Source organism: Sylvia atricapilla, chromosome 11 (assembly GCF_009819655.1).
Source record: "Sylvia atricapilla isolate bSylAtr1 chromosome 11, bSylAtr1.pri, whole genome shotgun sequence".
NCBI lineage: Eukaryota > Metazoa > Chordata > Aves > Passeriformes > Sylviidae > Sylvia > Sylvia atricapilla.
The window spans coordinates 18404473-18428413 of record NC_089150.1 but is presented as its reverse complement, the minus strand read 5'-3'; the positions used below and the strand labels follow the sequence as shown (position 1 = coordinate 18428413).

Sequence of the window (23941 nt, the reverse complement as noted above, 5' to 3'; positions counted from 1 at the left end):
ATTCGAAACGCACAGTTTTAAAAAGCGTTTTGTTCTCGAGAGAGGGTTTTTCTGTATGTTTAGCTCGGTGTTGTTCCCCTGCGCTTTTTCCTGCGGGGGGAGGCAAAGGTTTAGGGTTGGGGCAGTGTCCTCACTCGTGCCCTCCTGCCGCTGCCGGGGCTCGAACCCGCGACCTTCGAGCCCGTGTCCCTCCTCCCCGGGGGGCGTGGCCCGCGCGCTCCCTACCTGCGAGGATGTGACGTCAGCGCCTCATTACCCTACTCGCGCTGACGTCACGGGCGCCCGGCCAATGGGGGCGGGCGGCGCTCCCCACCTGCTCGCCGCAGAATTCCCTCATTCCTGGGATTCCTCGGCGGGCCCGCGCAGCCAGCGGGGCCGGCCCAGCCGCGCCTGCTCCGGACCGGGCCCGCACGCCGCCGCTGTCTCCGCCCGGCCCGGCCCGGCCCGGCCCGGCCCGCGGGGCGCAGCGGCCGCGCTGCGGCCACCGGCACCGCCCGGAGCGCCGGTGAGTGCGGGGACAGCGCGGGGACAGCGCACACAGGTGGCCGCGGGGGCGGAGGGAGCGGCGGCGGGACGGGGCTGCTGACCCGTCCTCTCCGCGCTGCCGGCTTTCCCCGCTGCCGGCGGGGTCGGGATCCAGGCGGGGTCGGGATCCAGGCGGGCAGGGAGCCAGGCGGGCAGGGAGCCGCTCCGCCGCCCCGTTCCCCGGGAGGCTGCTCTCCGCGGGCGGCAGGGCCCGGAGGAGAAGCCCCGGCAGGAGGGTGCCCGGGGTGCGCACAGCCCCGGCCGCTCTGCTGGCTGGAACTCGCCGCTTGGCTCCCGCCCTCCGAGTTCTTCCTGCGGGGAAACTCGGCGGCACCGCTCCGGTAGCAGAGGTGAAACCTTCTAGAACGCGTCCCAAGGGCGCTGGGAAGGCTTTTGGCGCTGCTGCTTTTATAATATCCCGTTGGCAGAGGGTTTTTATTTAGCCTTTAGCGGCGTGGTGTCACGCCGGCTGCGTGTTCTCCAGATGTGAGCGGCAGTAATTAATTCATCCCCTGGGTTAAGCTGTCCACGCTGTCCACCCCTTTGCTGAGAGTGGATGAATGGGAATTTAACACCCCTTTCCTCTGGCGCGGGAGAATCCCTAAAGCCGGCTCATTCTTTTCTGATGGGTGCCTGCTTCGGGATTATCAGGAACAAGAAATAATGGTAATTTTTTTATTATTATCATTTAATTACACCAAAGAGGCTGAGCAGGAGTTCCAGGATTTCTCCTGCAGGGTAATTTCTCTGGTTGGTTTTTCTCTGACTGTAGAACGCAGGGTTGTTTTAAAGAGTTTTCCTCACGGAGAAAGAAGCTGCAGTTTGGGAAACGTGAGTGAGTGAAGCTCTGCAGGCAGTGAGAAAATCCAAAACTCTGTACAACCGGGCCGCAGTAGCCCTCTCCTGCCTTAATAATAAACTTTTTCAGACTTGAAGGCCCTTTATTTGTATTTTCCTCTCTGTGAACGTGTGAGATTTCTGATGGGGAACGTGTTTTGCCTGAATTCTCTCCATCTCCTCTTACTGCTGCACAGTTGTAATCTGGTTTTTGGGGATCAGGCTGTGAGGCTTTTTGGGTTCAGTCACAAGCACTGCTTTGACTCAGCAGGAATGGATTTCTGAACCATTAACTCTTGGTACAATTTGGGCCTGCCTGTTGTACAATTTGCGTTTTCCTGCTGAAATGGCCGGGCTGGGGCAGGCTGTGGGATCAGGGATGGGGTTTGCTGCAGGATGATTTCCCCTCTCTGCTCAGGAGCCCCTGTGTGGGATGGGCTCAGCTTTTCCAGCCAGCCTGGAGCAGGAGCAGGGCCAGAGCTGAGGTGATGAGCACCCAGGAGTGCTGCTGAGATCTGCCAGGCTGCTCTAAAATCAGCCTGGTAACTAAAATAGGGTAGAAAATATTTGTACGGCTTCATTATGAGTGTTCGCATCACAACCCATCAGTTTATTGACGTAACTTTGATAACCTTCTCAGCCTCTCCATCTGACTGGGGTTATTTGCTTTGTTTCCAGACCCACCTGGGAATTCTGTGTTGGAAAAGGGAGCTTTGGTTCACTTCTCTTTGCTGTGGTTAAATGTTTCATAATGTGTTTGCAGCAGGTTGTGTAACACGTGGGATGCTCTGAGTCCTCTTGTAGGTACAAGACAAGGTCAGCTTGGGCTTTCCCACCTTAAATCTCTCAGCTTTCAGAAATTACTAACAGCTTGCTTCTTAAAATATTGCCTTATTAAGGGGGATTTATGCAATAAGACAACAAAAAGCGTGAGGGAAAACACCAAAGCTTTGCTTTAAGCTTATAATTTTCTGTGTGATGAGTTAAATCGTTGTTTCTGTTTGAAGATTTGCCTGTTCAAACAGATTTTCCACAGGCATAACGAGCACGGTTTAAAAAAAACCCAAAGTGGGATAAATACATTAAAAATGAAAAAGTGATATTTAGCCAGATAGCCTGAACTTACTCTCGATGTTTTGAGTTGTAAATGCGGGAGATAATCAGTGTTGCTTAGCAATCAGCATCTAAAGTGAGCACTTGCACCTTTCACATTCGCACAGGTCACATTTTGACATCCACGTGGGTGTCTTATCTCAACACAGGATTTTTCTGTTCCCAAGCAGAAGCCGTGGTCCGAGCAAAGCTGAAGAAATTTCAGTGTGTTGTGACTGTTTGAGAAAAGTGTTGGTTGCAGCGTGCCTGTCGTTATTCTCATTCACGGGGCAAATGTGCTTTACTCTCTCCTGTCATAAAAAGAAACGTAATTTACCTATTCTGCAGCAAACTTTGGCTTTATCTTCCTTCCCCGTGTGCATTTGCTGATTGTCCCGATTAGTTTTGTTTGGATTTCCTCTTCAGTTTCACTCCCTGCCATTGCCTTCAGCAGAGTCTGTTTCTTTTGGGCATTTCTGGGTGTGAATTTGGGTGGTTTTGGGCCAGTCTCTCCCCAGGTGGGAGCTGCTTTTCACTTCATTGACCACTCTTTTCAATTAATCTCGTTTGCCCTGCACTTGTGTTTATCTACACTTCGGTCTTGATTGTTTTTCAAGTGTCCTGTTATTCGCTAATTGCTTCTTCATTGTAACTGATGGGCTTTGTTTATTAATCCTGCTCTTCTCCCTCCAGCCTTTATCTGTGGAATTTCTCCAGATGGGAATTCAAGTGCCAGGTTTTTCTGGCCAGCATGGAAGGGCTCAGCCTGTCTCTCCTGGCAGGTGTAGATGTGTCCCAGCAGGTTGGAGCTTGGTTTTGGTGTTCCTCAGGAGTTTGAGGATGTTCTCTCAGTCCCACTGTCATCCAGGCATTGTCCTGTCCCTGATTTCCCTTTGGGATTTCATGGAAACCATGGAAAGGCTCAGCCTGTCTCTCCTGGCAGGCTCAGATGTGTCCCAGCAGGTTGGAGGCTGGTTTGATGTTCCTGAGGAGCTTGAGGATGTCCTGTCAGTCCTGCTGTGATCCAGGCATTGTCCTGTCCCTGATTTCCCTTTGGGATTTCATGGAAACCATGGAAAGGCTCAGCCTGTCTCTCCTGGCAGGTGCAGCTGTGTCCCAGCAGGTTGGAGCTTGGTTTTGGTGTTCCTCAGGAGTTTGCAGAGGCTGTGCTGCTGTTCTGTCAGTGTCATCCAGCCATTGTCCTGCCTGTGGCTTCTTTGTGGGATTTCACATCCCAATTGTATCAAAATTCTTCCCATTTTGTCCTGCCTGCTCTCGTGTCTGTTCTCATCACCCACTTCTGTCCTTGTTCCTGGCACCTGACTTGAGCTAAGCCCTGTCCTAGACCCAGCCTAACTCTGGATGAGATCGCTGCCCTAATATCATCTTTATTTCTCTTTCCTTTCCCTCCCTTTTTTACAATCAAATGTGAAGTTCTTCTCTTCATCTCATGTCTTTCCTGCCATCCCCCACTGTGAAGATGAACTTAAATATTTATTCAATTATTAAACGATAATTAAATAGCTGTGGGATTAAATAATTGTCTCTGTCTGGTCTGTGTGAGTGGTGCTCTGCTGCCTCTTAACTGAATTTCAAACAAGCAGCCTCAGGGTTTTTTCCTTGCATGCTCCTCCCGATGCAGAAATCCCTGAAAACACTGAACTGTTTATTTTCTAAAGCTTTCACTTCTCTCTAGTCTTCAAAAAAAAATACAAAACCCACATCAGCAGGCATTTGTGTGTTCCTGCATCTTGCAAAAATGCAAGGAGAGGGAAAAGAAGGTGGTGGAAAAGGAAGTGGAGAAGGAAAAGAAAGTTCTGTTTCTTTCCACGATGGGTATTGTGTGCTTCAGGTGTTGCATAAACAAATTCCAGGTGGATCAGTGTTTGCCTCAGTCTTTCAGGCTTTTAAAAAGTGCTTTCACTTTTTATTTCTTTACTCTTTTCCAGGATGTTTCTTTGCTGCTGTGCAGGACAGACAGGGCAGTGCTGAGTGGGAGCAGTAGCTGATAAATAAGAGCACTTTGTAAGATATTAAACTAATATTTGGAATAACAGTAGATAAAAATATCTTGAATGCTTATAAAAGTGCTTTTGGCTCGTGTCTCCTGAATCCAACAGTTCCAACTTTGTAACCAGTGAGATTTCCTTGGGAAATGTTTCCAGGGTGTTGAAATCAGATAAATCCTGTGTATCTTGTGTTTCAGTCCTCTCCTGTTTTTTCTTAGCAAGCACTTGAGAGGTTTTGGGGAGGACACACATAAAATCCCAGGTTGGGTTCTGCTGTATAGACAGGTTTGTGTCACACTGAGAAACAGCTGGGTTTGGTCAGGAGCATCCTCATTAACAAGGGGGATTTTTTTGTTTGTTTTGGGTTTTGTGTGTGTGTGATTTATATTGATATTTTTTTATTTATATTTATTTTTATATTTGTATTTTTATTTAATTTTTTTATTTATGTATGTATTTTTTTTTTGTTTTAGATTTTTATTTCTTGGAAGCCTGGGAAACGTTTTTGGCCCTTCCTTTCTGGAAGGTGGCTCCCCCAGGATGGCTGGGCTGTCCTCTCAAGGCAGCCCTGGCCCAGCTGCAGCATTTTCTCACCTTGCCCTGCTCAAATCTGGATTTTCATCTTGGAGCTATGAGAGGATCCCTCCTCTCTCACTCCCTCTCTTCATTTCTTTCCTGAACTGTAATCACTCATTTGTTAGTTTAATTTAGAGATCAAGAGATATTGAACACTATTTGAAAAATAACCTGGCAGTGTTTAGCTCCTTGCAGGTAATTTTTTGGTTCTCTGTTTAAAAAGTGCCAGAATCTCTGGGATTTCACCCTGGGAATGGCAGTTTTTGAGTGAGCACAAGGCTGTGATGTCAGGGGAGCACCTCAGCAGCTCTCTCAGGACCTGAACTTCAATAATACACAAAGCTGCAAAGCTCTAGTGCGGCCACTTCTAGTCAAGTTGTTTTTAAAGTGTCTAATTTCCTGAAGTGAATGAAGACTGGTTCCTGTTTCCTTCTCCCAGTGTGGCTTTCTGTCACCAGTTCATTCCCTTACTGGGAGCAGGGTCCAGAAAGGGATTGGGCATCTGCTACTCCCATTATTTGAAAATTACTGGAAAGCTGAAAGGAAAAAAAAAAAAAGAAGTTTCTTAATGTAGTTAATTTGTATTTAATAAGACACTTTTAAATCCTTTACATTGATGTTTATCAAGAGTTGATTTTTTTTCCCTAAGGAATGGAGGCCCAAAATATTTGTGTTATTTTGTTTGCAGTGTAGTGTTGAATCCTGAGTTATCTCAGTCTGGTGTAGCTGCATCTCCTGATCAGACAAATTTCAATCATTCTTCCAGCTGAATTTTAACTCTGTTACAGGAATGAGTGTGAGAGGCTCAGTAAACCCCCAAGAAAACAAAAAAAATATGAAAGAAATGAAGCCAAGGTCCGAGGCACACGAGGGAATTGTGCTGAAGGCTTTTCAGGGAACATCCATTCCAAATCTCTGCTTTGGTTTGGGGGAGGATGTGGCCAGGTGTGAAAGGAATAAATATTTAATGAAGAAAAAACAGTAAAATAAGCTAAGGTCTTGTTTTCTAAACCCTTTTACCCACAGGGTTTGTCTTTAAATTAAAGAGTTAGTTAACTATATAAGTTTAGTCCAAATACTCTTGAGCAAAAGCTGATTCTGGCAGGGAGGGAGAAACATTTTTCAATCCTTAATACACTTGGTTATTTCGAATTTGTCTCTTCTTCTAGCATAGCTCTATGGAAATCTTACTGGATTTCATTCTTTAAACTTAAAAATAAATTTTTTTTTAAACTCACAAATGCTTTTAAATGCTTTTTCTTATGCTATAAAATCTTTGGCTAGTTTAAAATCTGACTTATTTAGGAAGAGGGAGGGAGGATAGTGGGGTTTATTGTTTCAATGCAAAGTCAAGGAAATTGCTCCCCAAACATGTGCTTGTTGTTAACTCCATGTACATGCTGGACACGTGTTGGAGATTTCTGCAGTTGCCACTACCTTTGGGGTTTTTTTTTTAAAGATCATACTGTAAAGTTACAACAAACAGTTCTTCTGGGAGAAGTTTTTACTAAGGTTTTTTCTTCGTGAAAAAATCTCAACAAAATTTTGTTGTTCTGGGTTTTTTTCCCTTCCTCTCTTTTTTTTGGTTTTTTTTAACAGTTCTGCTTGTGCTGTTGCCTTTTTGTTTGAAAACACGTTTATTGTAGTAAAAACATCTTGACAACGTGTTATTCTCCTACTACCTTTTTCCCCTTCTGTATTTTTGGGATTTCATCCTGAAACATCTCCTTTTTTAGTTTTGAAGCCATTCCTGTGAAACTTTGAGGAGCTGCAATGCAGTCACTGGTTTTGTGGGAGTTTGTTGCTTGGTGTAGTGCTGGAAAAGGCATTTTCAATGTGCTAGGAGTTTATTTTTCCTGGATGGGTATTGTGTGTTGTAAGGGGCAAAATCCAGGACAAAGCAACTTCTGAGGCATGATTATGATTTAAAAAAAATAAAAATTCTGTGTGTGGTTGTACATACACACCCCCAGAATTCAACTCTGTGTTTATTAATAAAAAAAAAAAAAATCTTAATAAAATGATAAAATTTGGATGATTCTGCGCTGGGCAGGGGAGAGGGTGTGGAGGTGAAGTTTGTGGAATGCTGAGGATCTGAAGCAATCCATGCCCATGCACTGGCAGGGACAGTGTTTTTGGTTTATTGGCATCATTATTGATATTGCTGTTTTTTAGGCACTACAAGAGGTAGTAACTGAGCCTGTTACACCGTGTGGGAGCAGTGTAACAACTCCAGCCCTGGGGAATTTGGGGTTCTGCTTTGTTTGGGTGGGAAAGGCAATCCCAGCATTTCCCTGTTCCCAGCAGTAACATTTTAACCACTCCTGTGCTGCTGTAAGGGGAAAAGAACAGCACAAAATCTGATTTTGGAGTCTTTTTCTCCCCGCTGCTGTAAACCCGGTGTGTGTGCTCTGAGTGTTCAGTTTACTGTCTGAAACTTTGCCTGTGGATTTTGCAGGATGCAGAGAGGAATGGAGACTCCCTTGGATGTTCTGTCAAGAGCAGCATCCCTGGTCCATGCTGATGATGAGAAACGTGAGTTCCCTGCCTTGCTGCATCCAGCTGCTCTGTGTTGGCTCTGGGAATCAGCCTGGAGGCTGCTTTCATCCACACTGGAATTGTACTGAGTCCAGGATGTGTGAAAAACTCTCCTCAGGGTGTAGGGAACGCTTCAGAGGTTGTTTTCCAACACCTTCCATTTAAATTGGTCAGTGGGCAGGAGAGATTGACTGACATTTTTAAAAAATTTTTTTTAGATTCTTATTTTGGGACAGAAATAAATGGGAAAGGTCTTGAATTCTGAATTAAGAGAGATTTCAGTCTTGCTGCTCATCCATAGAACTTTTGCTGCAGGGGTGGAAGGGAATCCAGTTCCCTTCAAAACCTAAAATTAAACCTTATTAAAGCTAAAATTACGTTTAATAAGGGCATGCCGGGATGTTCAGGGATCTTTTTGGCATCTAAAATGTGTTTGTGTCCTTCAAAATCCCTTGCTTTGGCGAGTGTTGGGTTCTGTTTCTTTACCTGGCAATCATTACAGAGACTGATCAATAACAGAAATATGAATTTATTTTAAAATGTATTTGATTCATGTAAAGGTGCCTCTCTTTTCTCACTTGCATTGTTAGTAGGCAAAAAATTGTGGTGGAGCTGCTGTCAGACTAAGGCCAGACTGAGAACTCAGACTCCCAGAGAATTTTGGTTACATCTCATTTAAGAGCACACAACTGGGTGGGCTTTTTTGCTTTTGCCATTCATGGGAAGAGTTTCAGACGGGTTAACTCAGGTTAGAATGATATTTTCAGTTCTGCCAAGCTGCAGTGCCACTTCACAGATCAGGCTGTTACCTGCATGCTCAGTAATAAATGTGTTTTCTGAGTAGTGTGTGCACTTTGGGTCTCAACCTCAGGAGAAAGCTGGTATTTTGGATTTCTGACTGGGAAAGCTGGTATTTTGGATTTCTGACTGGGAAAGCTGGTATTTTGGATTTCTGACTGGGAAAGCTGGTATTTTGGATTTCTGACTGGGAAAGCTGGTATTTTGGATTTCTGACTGGGAGAGCTGGTATTTTGGATTTCTGACTGGGAAAGCTGGTATTTTGGATTTCTGACTGGGAAAGCTGGTATTTTGGATTTCTGACTGGGAAAGCTGGTATTTTGGATTTCTGACTGGAAACCTGGTATTTTGGATTTCAAACTGCTTTTGCCAGTCTGTGCATTTTTAAGATCAATGTGAAACTTCTGTGCATTTTTAAGATGAATGCAGCATTTCTTCTTTGGTTCTTTTGTTCTGGATACATTTTTGAAAATAATTTGCCTTGAATATTAATGAAATAATTGGTTTACTGCTGAAAATCTGCTTTGTAATGGATGTTGGTGTTGCTGTTCTTGCACATTTGCAGCTGGATAAATACCAAGTTTTCAGTGGTGCCACTGCAGAGGGATGGTTTGGTGGATTTGCCTTGGTTATTTCTGGTAAAACGAACAGCAGTGGAACTCCTTGAGGAAATCATTTCAACCGTGATTTTGGTGGGGGGGGAAGGGGGGATTTCTTTTGGCTACATTGAAAAAACTGTATTTTGAATTGGTGGTCTCAGTTTTCTTGAGCTTAAATGCATTCTTTTTGGTTCACTGTTGCCTGGGACTGTAGCTTGATTCTGAGCTTCACAGGGCAGGAATGTTGGGTTTTAGAGAATCCAGAGGAAGTTTGATTCACTGCAAGCTGCATGTGAGGGAGCTGATGTGGATCTGGTTCTAATTTACATTCCTTTAGTCTTACCACTTAGACTTAATTAGATTTATGCCACTCTGCAGCTTCTTGTGCTGTCTGCAGCTTGCCCTGCTGCTGTCTCCCAGCCCAAAGTGCTGCAGGAGCTGCTGAGAGCAGAGAAATGAGCTTGTGTCAGCTTTTGGAACTCATTCTGGGTAAAAAAAAGTTAGTTTGGAAGGTCGTTTTAATCCTGAATTTAGCTGTTATCCTTGAGCTTTCACTGAGGTTCTAGCAGTTGTGCTGTCTGCATTTCTGTATCTCCACTCTGTCTAAAACAGAATTCTGCAGTGTTTCCAAAATTCCAGTAATGACCAGGAGTGCAGCAATGTTACCAATATTTATATATTGGTAATTTATTATGAATATAATAATTAACACTCAATATTTATGAATTTCATGCTTTGAAATGTGAAGGCTCTTGCACTCACTGCAGGGTCAAATAATACTGGAGTGTCTTAGTGTGTGTACAAGTCATGAACTGTTTAAAACAAATACTTTTCAACTCTTTAAGAGTTGAAAAAATGAGTTTAAACTTAAAGAAAATGAATTTAAAGAAACGAGTTTAACCTAAATGAGTTTAAGCTCAGCCAGCAACCAAGTGTCACACAGCTCCCCAGCCCTGGATGGGATGGGGAGAAGAAAAGACAGAAAAAAGGGTAAAACCTGTGAAAATTAGAAAATTTTACAAATGAAGATCTATGAAATAATTGAAATAGAAGATTATAGCTATGGTAATGGAAGGAGAAAAGGCCAAGAGGGAGGAAGAAAGGCAGGACAGAGGCAGGGAGGGATGGGGGCCCCCAGGTGATGCCCCAGTTTCCATCCTGGGGGTTCCTTGGGCAGTGCTGAGTTAACCCTGGGGGCTGCCTTCACTCCCAACTCTGCTTTAGCTCAAGGACTAGAGACTGCATTTCAACAGCTCCCAGCCGAAATCATCCTGCACTTGTTAGCAATGAAAATTTATGAAGCACATTTGTTTTAACTGCTGTGTCACGGGGAAAGATTAATTATGGAGCAGGAATGGCTACTGCAGTTTGGGATTTTGACTCTTAGAGTGGAGATTGGAGCAGTTATTTAGGGTTTATTGTATTTAAAAAAATCAAAAGGAGGTTGAACAAAAGACGACAGGCAATGATGTCATTGTGAGCCAGACGCGTTAAAGGCTGGTCACTAATTTCTCACTTGTCAGTAGTGGAGGAAAGGCCATTAAAAAATCAGTTTCCCCTGATGAGGAGCTATAGGTAAGGAGCAACTATTTCATCAGTAAATGGCACCTGGAAGGGTTTGCTGGGTTCTTTTCAATCCCAGAAATGGGATTTGGAAGAAGTAACCATCCATCTCTGTGATGTGCATCCCTGCTGGATTTTTATTGTTATCACAGCCTTAAACCCGACACAGTGTGGGTTATTGTGAACTTGAATTTTGCATTTTCCGATAAGATGTTTGTCACTTGTTACTCTCCTTTCCCTGCACTGTTCTTGCTGGCCTTGTTCTGACTTTTCATCTGCTCAGGGCTCCATTGGGCTGTTTTTGGAAGAGCACAGCATAAGCTAGGAGGGTTTAAGCAAGTGTTCAAGCAGTGAGAGGATTATAATTTTGTATTTATCTGGTATAAGGAGTTTGGGAACTGGTCTTTCACTTACAAACAAGGGTTTAAAAGCATAATCTTGAGAATAATTGAGAGAACAGTGCAGGAAAACACTAATTGCAGATTTTATTGTAAGCACTTTGTACTCAGTCTGTGTGGATTTATAGGAAAATTTTTACACTTCCCTCCAATATATAAACCCAGTTAAAATATATGGGAATGTATAAGAAAAGCCATGTTTATTCTCAGTCTCTCGGGGTAATACAGTGACAAATCTGCTGTGGGCAAGCAGGAGAGAATGCACTTCCAGAAGGAAATGGAAGATTTGGGTACAGCTCATAAATGGCACCACCTGGGTAAAACTTTGTATTTTAATGCCTTGGACCAAATCCATACCTGTTGAGTTTTGATTGATGTTTTACAAAACTGATAGAGGACTACATTAAAAAAAAAAAAAAGATCTTTGCTGAATGCACGCTCCTTGCACATGTGCCATGGGTCACATGTGTGCAGGGGAGCCTGGAAGTGCAATTCCACCCTCCTTGCCTGTGAACAATGTTCTTGTTTGGCAACAGTTGCTTTTATGTGGTTCACTTTAATCCACTTGAAATAATTAAGACCAGACCATTACAGTCGATATTCCTAGTACAGAGGAATTATTGTGCTTTAAAATCCCTGCCCTAATCCTCTTTGTAATAAAACCCTCGTGTAGACAAGAGCCACCAAGCAGATTTTGCTGCTCCTCACTGGTAGCAGGAGTTCATCAGGAGCGTGAATTTTGTGCCACCTCCTCGTGAATAAATATGCAATGTGTATTTGTTTTGGATAGCTGATCCCCAAAAGAAAAGAAAAAAAAAAAAAGGGGGGAAGATCCTGCTTCAAGGCTGAGTTGAGGAGAATTTACAATTTTTTAGCACTGTTGAAGAAGATGGTGGCTCTGTAAGCTTATTGTTTTAAATAATAAAAAAGCAGTATTTGTAGCAGAATCAGACTTGAGTGTTTTTATTTGTGTTAAAGATACTAATGATGAAACATTTCCAGCATCACCAGGACTGTCCCACCCACGCTGCTGCTGTTTGTTGTGTAAATTTATGACAAATTATGGGCAGTGAGCCTGAGGCAGGATTTAAAAATCAACATTTGCAGGACTTTAAAGAGCTTCCATCCTACTGGGGAACAGTTCCCTCAGCACTGAAAATACCCCAGATCCTGAAGTCTTTTGGATGACTGAAAGTGAGGAATTGGATGGGATTTGATCTGTGAATGAAGGTGATACAAAGGAAGCCTCAGGGATCGTTTGCAGGTTGTTTTTTGGAGGATTGTGAGGGTTTTTTCCCAGCATTGGTTGGGTTGTGTGGGGTTGGTTTGGTTTCCTTTTTTCGTGCAGATTCATCAGCCTCAGAAGAATGGGGAACAGGACGTTTGCAGAGATGTGAAAAAGAACAATTCCTGTTCATTTTGTGTTCACAACTTCTCCCCATGCCAAGCAGAAGTGGGAGGAATTGCAGTGAAAGGGCAAGAAATACTCTGTACAAAATATTACTCAGAACAAGGGCAGATTTCCAGTAGAACACAATCTTATCATGAGACTCCTCCTTTGTATTTTAGTTTTGCACCTGTAGGTGCAAAATAGCAAATCTTGGGACAGAGAAATAAATGGGAAAGGTCTTGAATTCTGAATTAAGAGAGATTTCAGTCTTGCTGCTCATCCTCAGAACTTTTGCTGCAGGGGTGGAAGGGAATCCAGTTCCCTTCAAAACCTAAAATTAAACCTTATTAAAGCTAAAATTAAGTTTAATAAGGGCATGCTGGGATGTTCAGGGATCTTTCTGGCATCTAAAATGTGTTTGTGTCCTTCAAAATCCCTTGCTTTGGCGAGTGTTGGGTTCTGTTCCTTTACCTGGGACTCATTACAAAGACTGAGGAAATCCCTGTCTGGGTTTTTCCCAATTTAGCCCAAATAAGATTTTACTTATTTCTTTATATATTTTACATTTTATTACATTTTTTATACTGAAAAGGTTGTAGATGATGCTTTTACTAAAAACTTTACTGTGACATCCAGGGCTCCTGCAGTGATGGAGTTTTTTGTTTTGTAGGACAATGCTTGCTGCAGTCCTGCTTGGTCAAGGGCAACACAAACCACTTAAATTCAGATTTTTATTTTGCGTTTTGTCAATAAGTTTAACAGTGTTTTGTATGTGTGAGGGTTTTCTGAGTGCTCTCAGAGCTTGGGGGTTTTTTATCAGGGTTTGTCAGCTCTTGGACATCTCTTATTAACCCACCCAGCACAAATTTTCATTTCGAGCTTGGCAATTTCTTCAGGACTTTGTTCCAGGGGAGGGTGAGAAGTTCTCCAGGATAATTTCTGATATGAACATAGATGGATTCACCGCATGGACGTTTGTTTCTTCTTTTCTGGCTAATTAAAATACTGATTTGGTTGGGTTTTTTTGCCACCTTGGCTCAGAGAAGAGGCAGATATTTGATATATACAAAATGTTGGTCTTAAAAATTAGAGGTGTGATTAGACTCACTTTAATACCCTGGATTCTTTAATTGTGGGTAGAAATGTGTAGTTAAGTAATGGAATAGTTTTTAAGAGTTTAGTTTTTATGACTTAGCAACTGTGCTTGTGCTGAGAGTTTATCTGTGCTGTCCAGCAAAAGAGCAACTGAAATTTCCTGGAAGAAAAGCTCGAATTTCTAAGGAGCAGTGTCAGCAAAAATCTACATTTGTAATCCCTTAGCAGCCGTGAGAGGTGTTAAAAGTACATTTATCAGCTTGTCGTGTAAGTAACGTTTGATCAATGGTGGAGGGAGTCCTGGTAGGTTTGGAGTGCAATTTGTGACATAAATCATCTTTTTTTTTTTTTAATGGAAGGGGGGAAAGTGTGGCAGTGTGATGTTTCAGCATTATAGTAATGTGATGGGAAAACGTGAGTGGTTCAGTCCTTGAGCCGCAGCCTCAATCATCTGATGTTGTGTGAACACCAAAAGCTTGAAATAATACAACTCTGAGTAATAACGTGCAGAGCGTTCTGCTTTCAGATTGAAAGAAAACACCTTCTGGTTTAAATATCAGCAAAGCTGCTTCTTAGTCCAATATGTGAATGGCTGAACTCCTGACCTGCAGCTTTTTGTCCTTGCTGAGCCTTTCTCTGTGTATCACTCAGGATCTCACTCCTGGGAATGCTGGCAGGACCATACCATGAATTTTAGGATTCTCTTGGAAGCACCAGCCTTAGGTAGGACAACTTGCTTGGCTTGGAAAAAAACCCAATGAATTATTCTCATCCCCAGAAAGTTTCACCCTTTTTTTTTTTTCCCCTTCTTCCCTCCGAGGTTATTGCAGCAAGAAAACAAAAGGATGTTTTCACCCTGTTAAATAGGCTGGAAAATGGGGCAATTGTGTGCGTGGCGCCTCGGTGCTGTTTTGGGAGCAGGGGAACCCCATTAGCAGAGCCAGGGGAGGGATGGAAATTCCTGCAGGAACAAAAGCTGTTCCTTGGGAATGGGGTTTTTGGGCAGAAAGTTCAGCTGCCCGTCGTTTGTAAACGCAGCATCCTTCAGACGGCCCCGGCTGTGGCAGCCACACCATCGGGCCTTTCCTGCCCTCCGAAGTCAATTCGGGATTAAAAACCGGGTGTCTGCTGAAATTTCATCCCTGTAAATGTTGTCTGGCACAGTGGAGGGGGAGGGATCTTCTCTCTGGGACGGAATTTGTCATCAGATAGCAGAAATCGCGGCTGGCTGAGCACCGGGCTGGCACATCCCAGCTGGAATTGCCTCAGTGCACACGCTCCTCAAAGGAGTTCTCCAGTGCTGGCCGTGGGCTTTCTTACCGAAAAAACACAAAAATATTAAAAAAACCCACCCAAACACCCCACAGAATCCCTGGTCTGTTTTACCAGAAGTCGTGTTTGTTCCAGCCTGAATTCCCCCAACAACGCAGGGAAATTATTCCCCGCTTGTGTTTTGTCTGTGGGGATGGAAACCAGCGTGGGAATGTGCCCGTTCTTCCCGTGGCACATGTGATTTGGCACGTTTAATTTGATTTTAGAAAGCAAAAAAAAAAAAAAAAAAAAAAAAAAAACAAAACCTAAAAGACCCCAAAAAACTCAATAAAACAAAAAACAACAACAAAAAAACACAAAAAAAAAACCCCAAAACAAAACAACAACACACACACAGACACAAAAAAAACCCAAAAAACCAAAAAAAACACTTTCTCTGCTTTTTTTTAATGTACTTTTGAAAAACTAAGTTTGGGGTTTTTTTGTAAAACTGAAAAAGGTCAATAAAAGACAAGGAGACAGAGAAAGGTAAATGGCTGGGTGATTGGCTTTTAGCTAAAAGTACACTTACTATTTTTGGAGATATTCTTTAAATACTTTTTTTTATTTCATCAGTCTGTTGTATATTCATAGACTATTATGTATGCTCATACTTTTTCATAAACTAGCTTATATATTTTAGGAGCTGTTTTGTATGGTCTTTTCTTGTTTTGTTTTATTTTTTTTTTTTTAAAGAGTGTATATGGAGTTTGGCTGTGGTTTTGGTCCTTTTTTATTATTGCTTGCAGTTTGGGCTTTGGTCTGTACTTTCTAGAGATGGTAGGTGCTGATAATTAACATTTTAGCAGCAGGGTCTTTATCATATGTTTACTGGAAGTCATTTTAACTAAGTAGACAGTTCAGTTACAAGCATAACTATTTGTTAGCTATTTTACTACTATTTTAAAGTTTTGTTACTAGCAGAAATAAAAGCTATATTTATACAGCAAAGTGATTCTAACATTATGCATACAGCATTTATCTTAATATTTGCGAAAAGCCAATAATATACTATGTATTTATAACAGATTTGACATATTTACCACTTTCTCTGCTTTTTTTAATGTACTTGTTTCTGTGGGTACTTATTTCAGCACTTTATCAAGTGTCTGGAATCAGAGCATTTAGCAATTTCATTGCTGCCTTTAACACCGTGTTTTAAACCAGGCTCAACAATATAAACCCAATTCTTCCAGCAGCAGTTAAAATTGCCTTCAAATGAAAAGTTCAAGGTTAAAATTGAGGTGGTCCTATGCAGCCTTCAGTCTTTGCTCACTCACACAGCCTTTAGTGAAATGATCACAGAAATTTGACAGTTCTGCTGTAAAAAAGCAGCATTGCAGGTTCTTAGTTAATGAGCATCTGTTTGGAATTTTCTCTTTTCCCTGGCTGGGAACCCAGACTTTATTTATGGTCTGCCATTCAAATTCTGACCTGGAGGAGGAGGTGGGATGTGGACGTGGGTTTTCCAATTCGAGGTGAGTGTCCTGATGGAATGACTTGTGAAACGGAGAGGATACAGTCAATTAACAGACTGCTTTACCAACTTTGGCCTTTTGTTCAAGAAGGAAAAAAAGCAGCAATGCTTTGCTTCAGAAGCCTGAAGAAAAGCTTTTTTTTTTTTTTTTTTTTTTTTTCTTCTTTCTCCTCCAAGAAGCAAACACCAAAATGCCTTGCTTTATTTTTTATTAATTTTCCCTCTTCTGCTGCTGACTCAAATCAATTCCCTGTGAAAACAGAATTCTGGCTGCAAATCTGCAGGGCAGCCATAAACAATGTCACTACAGAAAATCTTGTCATCCATAAGCTTAAAAGGAGAAATACTTCTTATTTAGCAAATTGAAGAGTGGTTTATTACTCTCTGAATTTTTTTCCCTTTTCTGTTCTGACTTTAAGCTTAATTCATTGAAAGGTGCCCCAAAACACTTTCAGTATTTTTGTGCATCCCCTGCCAACAGCGTTGTGCTGGGTGATAATAATTTCATAGCACTGCAATAAATTTGCTTTAGATACTCATCTATTGCTGTGCAAGTCAGAGAAATTCCAAACAGTTGGGCAGAAATTGGGCAAATAAACACTCCAAATCCCTTTGTGTGTTTTCTTGATTCAAAGGGAACAATTCTACTCCAAGCCCTGGGATTTTTTTTCTGGAATGATGCCAAGAGCAGTAACTGCTTTTATTTTCTGGGTCGTGGCCACGTTGTCTGTTTGGTTTGTGTGAAAACATCTGTGTGTTACAACTGGAACCTCATTACTGCAAATCTCCTGCCTTTATTTGCTTTTTTGGGGCTGGACGGATGTGGCTCCTGACAGAAGAGTGCCCAGTTCATCCACAGCTCCATCTGTCCCTCTTCCCGATTTCTGCATCTCCATTCACCTCCTGCTTAACCTGGAATGAAGTTTGATTTTATAAACACACAGAACTCATCCTTTCCCATTTGAACTCACCTCCAAAACACGAGGTTCATGGAGGATGTTTTTATCCTTAGATTTACCTCATCAGCAGACAATATAATGGTTTTCCAGCAGTGCTCTGGAATTCAAGTACATTCAAGTAGAGCAGTGTTGAAACCGGTGATCTTACTGTGCAAGGTTCTGTCTTTGGGAGAATTTGTGTATATATTTTTATTTGTGGGTATGTTTTTATTTGTGGATATTTTTTTTTCAGATTTTTTTCCCCCGGATTTTTTTTTCAGAATTTTTTTTTTTCAGAATATATATATATTTTTTTTCTGGATATATTTTTTCCAGGACATCTTTACTGCAGAATGCTGGTACTTACCATAATTATATTGTTTTATGCTACATATGTACCTACTCAAATTATTCTTCTATTGCAAAATGTTGAACTCCAATTTTAGAAGTGTATTTGAATCGTTACTTAGCTTTAAATACATTGGCACTGATAGTTGTCCTTAACAGAGTTATCAATCAATAATTACTCATATGTTGGATAAAATAGGTGCAGAGCTTATTGAGAGTGTTATTTTTCAGTGAGTATGAAGGAAAATAGTTGGCTTTGCGCTGTTTCTTCTGTGGAAAGGAAGAACTTGGAAAATTGAAAAAAAAAGAGATTTTTGATTATTGCATTTTTTAGAATTACATTTAGTGTTTTCAGTGGCAGGCTCTGAGCTGACTGTTCCTGAAGAGGCTCAGTGAGCTCCTGGCAGGAGCTGCTCCATGGACAGTGCTCAGCTTCTCCTGCTCCCAGCAGATGCTTGTTGGAGTCCAGGACATCCCCTTGGATGAGCTGGGACCAAGGAAGGGAATTGGAGCCCTGGACAGGGTGTGGAGCTGGTCCAGGGGGCTGGAGACCTTGGCACAGAGCCCAGGAAAACACCAGGTTTGATTTTAGTCCAGGGGAGAGGAATTGCAAACCACTGGAATGTGAAAACAGTAGTTTAGTACAGCAGAAGATACAAAATTCAGTAGTTTTAGGGTTTATAGAATAAAGGTAAATGGGGACAAGATGGTGGAATTTGGGTGGTACCTCATGTCCTTCTCCTTCTTCCTCGTCCTCTATCTTTTGGGGTGGTGATGGCACAAAGTAGTCAGAGTGGATTGGAGCAAAGTAGAAATGACACTTTTAGTGTGGGCACTGGGCATTGGTGCAAAATAGTAAATAACCCACACGTAGTTATCTGTATAAATGTTAGGGGACATCCCATCTGTGGGCAGTCACCTCGTGTCCCAGCTGCTGTCAGGACCTCGGCTGGGAGCAGAGAAAATTCTGAAGATACCAAATAATAAACAACATGAGAAACCTGAAAACAAACCTTGAGGACTCTGCTTTTTACACCGACGCGACTCAGGGCTTTTAGAGGGCCAAGGACTTCAAACCACCTCAATCTCAGGTGAGGAAACACTCCCCAGGAGAGATGCTTGGCCTTTGGAGGTTCCTGGAGCTCTGTGGCCAGGCTGGCTCCTGGCTGCCCAGGGCCAGCACAGCTCAGGGCTCTGGGCTGACCTCAGCAAGGAGATTAATGGGTTTCTCTTCACTGCTGTCATGAGCCAGCCCAATCTCACCAGACCCACCTGGACAGCCAGGGGCACAGTGTGATTTGACATGGTAATTCTGTGTCACAGCAGAGATCATGTGAGAAATTAGCATTTAGTGCGTTCTCAATGGCTTTAAGGCAATCTCTGGAGCTCTACTGGCTTTGATTTTTGCAATTTTAAATTTTTTTTTCCAATTGAAAGATAAATTTAATCTTCAGGATTAGATTTATCCATCTGTAGGCAGGGTAGAGGCAAGATGGCAAACCCATGTGACAGGTTCAATATCATATTGTAATAAAAACTTGTGTATTGTTCCCTGCCTGCACTCTGATGGAATTCATGCCACTTTCTGCTCTGTCATACTCCCAATATTCATCAGGAACAGGAGGAGGGCTGACAGTAGAAAAATGCAGATGTTTTTTACCACTGCTTGTGGTTTGTGGCTGTTCCAGTCCACCAGGGTCCCTGTCACAAAGCTTCTCCCCTGGCTGGTGGCTTTTTAAATCCACTGTTCCCACTGGGCTCTTTTTTATGTCATCTCTTCAGGTTTGCGTTGTGTCTGTCTGATCATCTGGCAGCTGCAGCCGAAATTTATTTTGCTTGTCCCCTGTCAGAAGTAGGGCACAGTGGCATTAGGAGCCGTTCACTGACCCCAGTGCAATCCCATTCATGCCATTTCTGCTCTCTTCATACTCAAATATTATTTAGGAACGGGGGGAAGGCTGATAACAGAAAAATGTAGGTTTTTGGTTTTTTTTTTTCCCCCTGCCCAGCACTGCTCTGTGCCCTTGTGCTCCCCTCACAATTTCAGGTATTGATAGCAGCAGGTTCTGGGAGCACTGCAGTCATTTCAATTACCAGCTGTAAAGTACTAAAGAAAGAGTTCTGTAAACTACTTAAAGAGAAAGGAAGAACGTTGATTTATTTCTCAGATTGGATTCTGTCCTGGCTTTGGCTGAGATAGAGTTTTTTCCTTCTGACGTGACAGATTCCGAATATATTTTTACCAATTTCTTGTTTCCCTTTCCTCTTTCGATTCCTGTTGTTCACTAAGTTGGAAGGGGATCAGAATTCTCCTTTTTAAATGGCTTAAATTGCATGTTCATTGAAGTAAGGGGAAAATATTTATGCAAATGATGCTGCCTCGTGACTTCTTTTGATTATTAAAACACAGAGAGGAGAAATAATTTCTCTGGTAGAATAACTGATGTTTCCTTTGAGAAATAGAAGCTGTAGATGAAGATTTTGTTTTTTAAGGTCTCTTTCACTTTACTCTCTGCATTCTCTGAGGTTTTATTTTTAATTTTCCTTCCACCTGCCATTATGAAAGTAGTGGTCTGTGATTAATAGATTGGAGGCTGCAAATCAGTGTGCAACTTATTGCAATTAAATTCCATGGGCCAGCTATTTAATTAAATGTTCCATGTGAATTGGAGTCCTTGATTCTGCATGGCCCTAAGGAAATCCACATAATACCATTTGTCAGGTAACCGAGGTTATTTTGATTGCACAGAAATTAATTGTTATTAAGGTCATTAAACATTTAAAATATTCAATGTTTTTCAACAATAGTTAATTTGTTTTTTAAAATGAGAATTTCTTCTGCATTTTGTTGAAATAGTAAATAATTGAAGGTGGAGAATTCTAACAGTGAGTGAAAGAAGAGGTGAGAATGGTGAAAATGGGATGGAAGGAAGGACAAGGCTGTCCTGTGCCAGAAAATTATTAGCACAATTTCTTTGCCATGGTGTTTTAGCCCATTATTCTTATAGATATTTAAATATTATTTATATATACATATTATTTATATGTCTTTAATATATATTGATATATAAATGTCATTTAGATATATTAGTATAAAATATTTCGATATCTAAATATTTCATAAGGTTTAATATCCAGGTGCTTTTGAAGTAAATGTGTGAGAAGGAAACTGGTGAAGCACAGGGAATTCCACAGGGAATAAAGCTGGAGGTTGGGGAGAAAAGAATTGACAACTTCAAAGTTCCTTTAAGAGCTGCAACGTCATTTCTTGAAGTCTGCTACAATCATATTTTAGCCCATAATTGTTTTTTTCAGACTGTGGGGTTTGGGTTTGTCACTGCACTGAGAAGGAGGTGTTGAATCTGTTGTGATTTAAATCAGTGACAACAGTTTGTGCTGTGCAGTGCTGGGGATAAAATAATAATATGAGGGATGAAATAACAGCATGACAAATGCTGCCGTGTCATCAGCACATCCCCTCCCAGCTTGTTCCCAGTTTTAGGCTGTGTATGATCGATTTTACTGGGAAACCAAGACAGGAAACCAACTTTGGGAAGTTCTCCTGACACTGCAGCATCAGTTCCGTGAGTTCACTGATATCATTAGCATACACAGGATCAATGGAAAATATTTTAATTGATTCCAATCTTCAGAGCTTTTACTGCAGTCCACTCAGATCAGACCAAGAGGAATCTTTAGAATTGGAGTATCAGAGGGGATATGTGAGTGTGCGAAGACGAGAATTTGATGATTCCATTGGGATTTTTGTGTCATCTGCTGACACCCTGCACTGGGACCTGTCTGTCTGCAGCTGCTGCTGTGCTGAGCCTCTCCTGAGCAGCATTGCCCAATGCTGGCATCCACAGGGGCAGGAGTTATTTTCAACCTTTGTTATGCAACACAGCAAACCGACTTGTCTCTCTTTTTTATAGTATCTTGTGGGGTTTTTATCTTGTTTTCTGTTAGAGCCAGGATTAAATGCTCAAGAGATGGGTTTTGTGTTCGGACTCAGATGTTTATTAATTCTTGTCTGTGTCACAGTCTCACAAGCTGTGAGCTCTGGCTCACAAAGTGAAAAATGCCTCTGTCTCTCTCTCTCTACAAGGCCTTTTAAGCACAAACTGCCCAATTAAGAAATGACACCTAAATTGTTTTGTCTTTTAACCCAATAACCAACCACCCGTGGCCCACAATGAGGATTTTTCTACCCAATTACAAAATCCCACCCAGACCCAGGAAGGAGAAGGTGAAAAAGGAGGACTGGCCTCCGCCCTAAATCCTCCATCTGGCTTTCTATCTCTATTACTGTATTCTGAACCCTTAAACTGTGAGTTTTGCACCCTGTGAGATCACACACTTCTATCCAAACTCCACAGCCACAATCCCGGGGCTGTCACTCAATTTTGGGAGCCTTTTCCACGGCCTCAGGTCAATGCAGAGTTTGCTGGGGGTCAGTGTGAGCACAGGAACAACAGGATCTTTTTTTCTGTGGACCTTTGCGAGCTGTTGGGTGTTTGATAACCTCTGGCGGTGCTGGGAGATTGCTCTGATGCTGAATCCTGGTGTAGCTAATTGGTTTCTTTGGGATTGTCTTCACTGCACAGACACGAATTCAATCTTCCAGCAAAGCAAAGGAAAGCTAAATCGAGCAGGCTTTAAGCTGAGCTGGTCTGGGAGTATAAAACACAACCTAAATCAGCTCAACAGGAACGGTGGTGTTGAAATACTCTGTGCTGTGATGGTTGTCTCTGGAGTTGGTCTGGCTGGAGAGAAACTTGAGCGCGTTTTGCCAAAACTTGTGAGGCTGACAGAGCTCTGAGGGTTCGGTGTTTGTTCAGTGTGTGGAGAACCTGAGCAGAAAGTGGGGTGTAAAATCCAATCTGTCAGTAAATGAGGATGAGCTGAGAGCGGTGACTGCAGTGGGAGCCAGGCTGTGAGGGTTGGGTTAAGCTTCAAAAATTCGTGTTCCACATGTACACAGGGAGGGAAAAAAACAAAGGAGTGTTAAGATGGAATACAGTTCACAGAGATGGAATTGCTTGGTGCCATAAAATTCCATAGGAATAAAAATCGAGGCAGGAGTTTTGCCAGGGGTGATGTGTGAGTGTTGCTCCACTGAGCTCCTGCTTTCATTTCAGTGACATGAATTTACTTGTGGCAAATCTGCTGCAGCCTGACGAAATATCAAGGACTTTAGTGGCTTTGGAGCTGGGAGGATTATTTGTTGAGGAAAATCAACAGGCACCTGGTTTGTGTTCTTTTGGTGTTCCCTGTGGAAATGATGTGTGCACAGGGAGAATCTGTTGGCATATCTGATAGAACAGAGGGAGAGTTTCCCTTTGTAGCTGCATCCTGCTGCTGATAACTCCGTGAGGTGAACTTTGATCTTGGCATCATCTGCACTGCAGGTTTTTTATACTGAGGCTGCTGCCTTGCCAATGGGGCTCATTGCCATGAACAGTAATTAATTCTAATTATCCTGAGATTCGTGGACGTGGAGACCTCGTTCTTGTATTTGATTTCTTATATTTGATCAGAGAAACTGTGCAAGGACATCTTCCTGACACCAAAGTCAGGCTGTGGGGTTTTTTTTTTAGCTAAGTTAAGGAGCAGATTGTGCTCCCTGAGATGTTTGAAGGGTCACAAAAATCTAGGAATGTCCAAGATCTGTAACTCAACCAGCTTTTCCCAAAGGGCAGCAACATTTCACACAGCCTTTCCTGGCCCAGATTCCCACCTGAAAAAGGCTGTGGAAGGACAGCAGGTTTAGTTTGAGGTGGGAGACAAATTATTCTTGCTGATTGAGGGCAGGTGTTAATTAACCAAAAAGCTTTTTGAGTTGATAAATACCCTGGAATTTTCTGGTCTGGAGTGCTGGGCTTGCAGATCGGGATGTACAGGCAAGAATTGGCTGCTTCTCTCTCATGCAGAGGGTAAAAACTGCTTCACTTTCCTGTAAGATCAAACCTTCTGTGTTGGAAGAATCTGGATTTCTATCCAAAGGTAAAGAGAGGAGTCTGCAGAGCCCAGTCTGGAAGATTTATCCATCTAAAACGGAGCAGAGGCAAGCTGGCAAACCCATGTGACAAGTGCAGTCTCACCTTGTAATAAAAACTTGAATATTGTTGTCTGCCTGCGCTCTGGTGTGTTCCCACTGAGCTCTTTTTTATGTCATCTCTTCAGGTTTGCATGCTTGTGTCTGTCTGATCATCTGGCAGCTGCAGCCGAAATTTATTTTGCTTGTCCCCTGTCAGAAGTAGGGCACAGTGGCATCAGGAGCCGTTCACTGACCCCAGTGCAATCCCATTAATGCCATTTCTGCTCTCTTCATACTCAAATATTTATCAGGAACAGGAGGAAGGCTGACAACAGAAAAATGTAGATTTTTTTTTTTTTTTACCACTGCTTGTGGTTAGTGGGTGTTCCATTCCACCAAGGTCCCTTTCA

At 42.4% G+C, this 23941-nt stretch overlaps 1 protein-coding gene across 1 annotated transcript in view; it reads left to right on the top strand.

Moving 5' to 3' along the window:
• The first annotated feature begins 433 nt into the window (after positions 1–433).
• VGLL4 (vestigial like family member 4) overlaps positions 434–23941 on the top strand; it is a 77477-nt gene continuing 53969 nt past the window's right edge. The window contains exons 1-2 of the mRNA XM_066326942.1: positions 434–505; positions 7498–7574. Coding sequence (XP_066183039.1) covers positions 7499–7574 — 76 coding nt within the window. The 5' untranslated portion in view covers positions 434–505; position 7498. The remainder of the gene's footprint in view (positions 506–7497; positions 7575–23941) is intronic.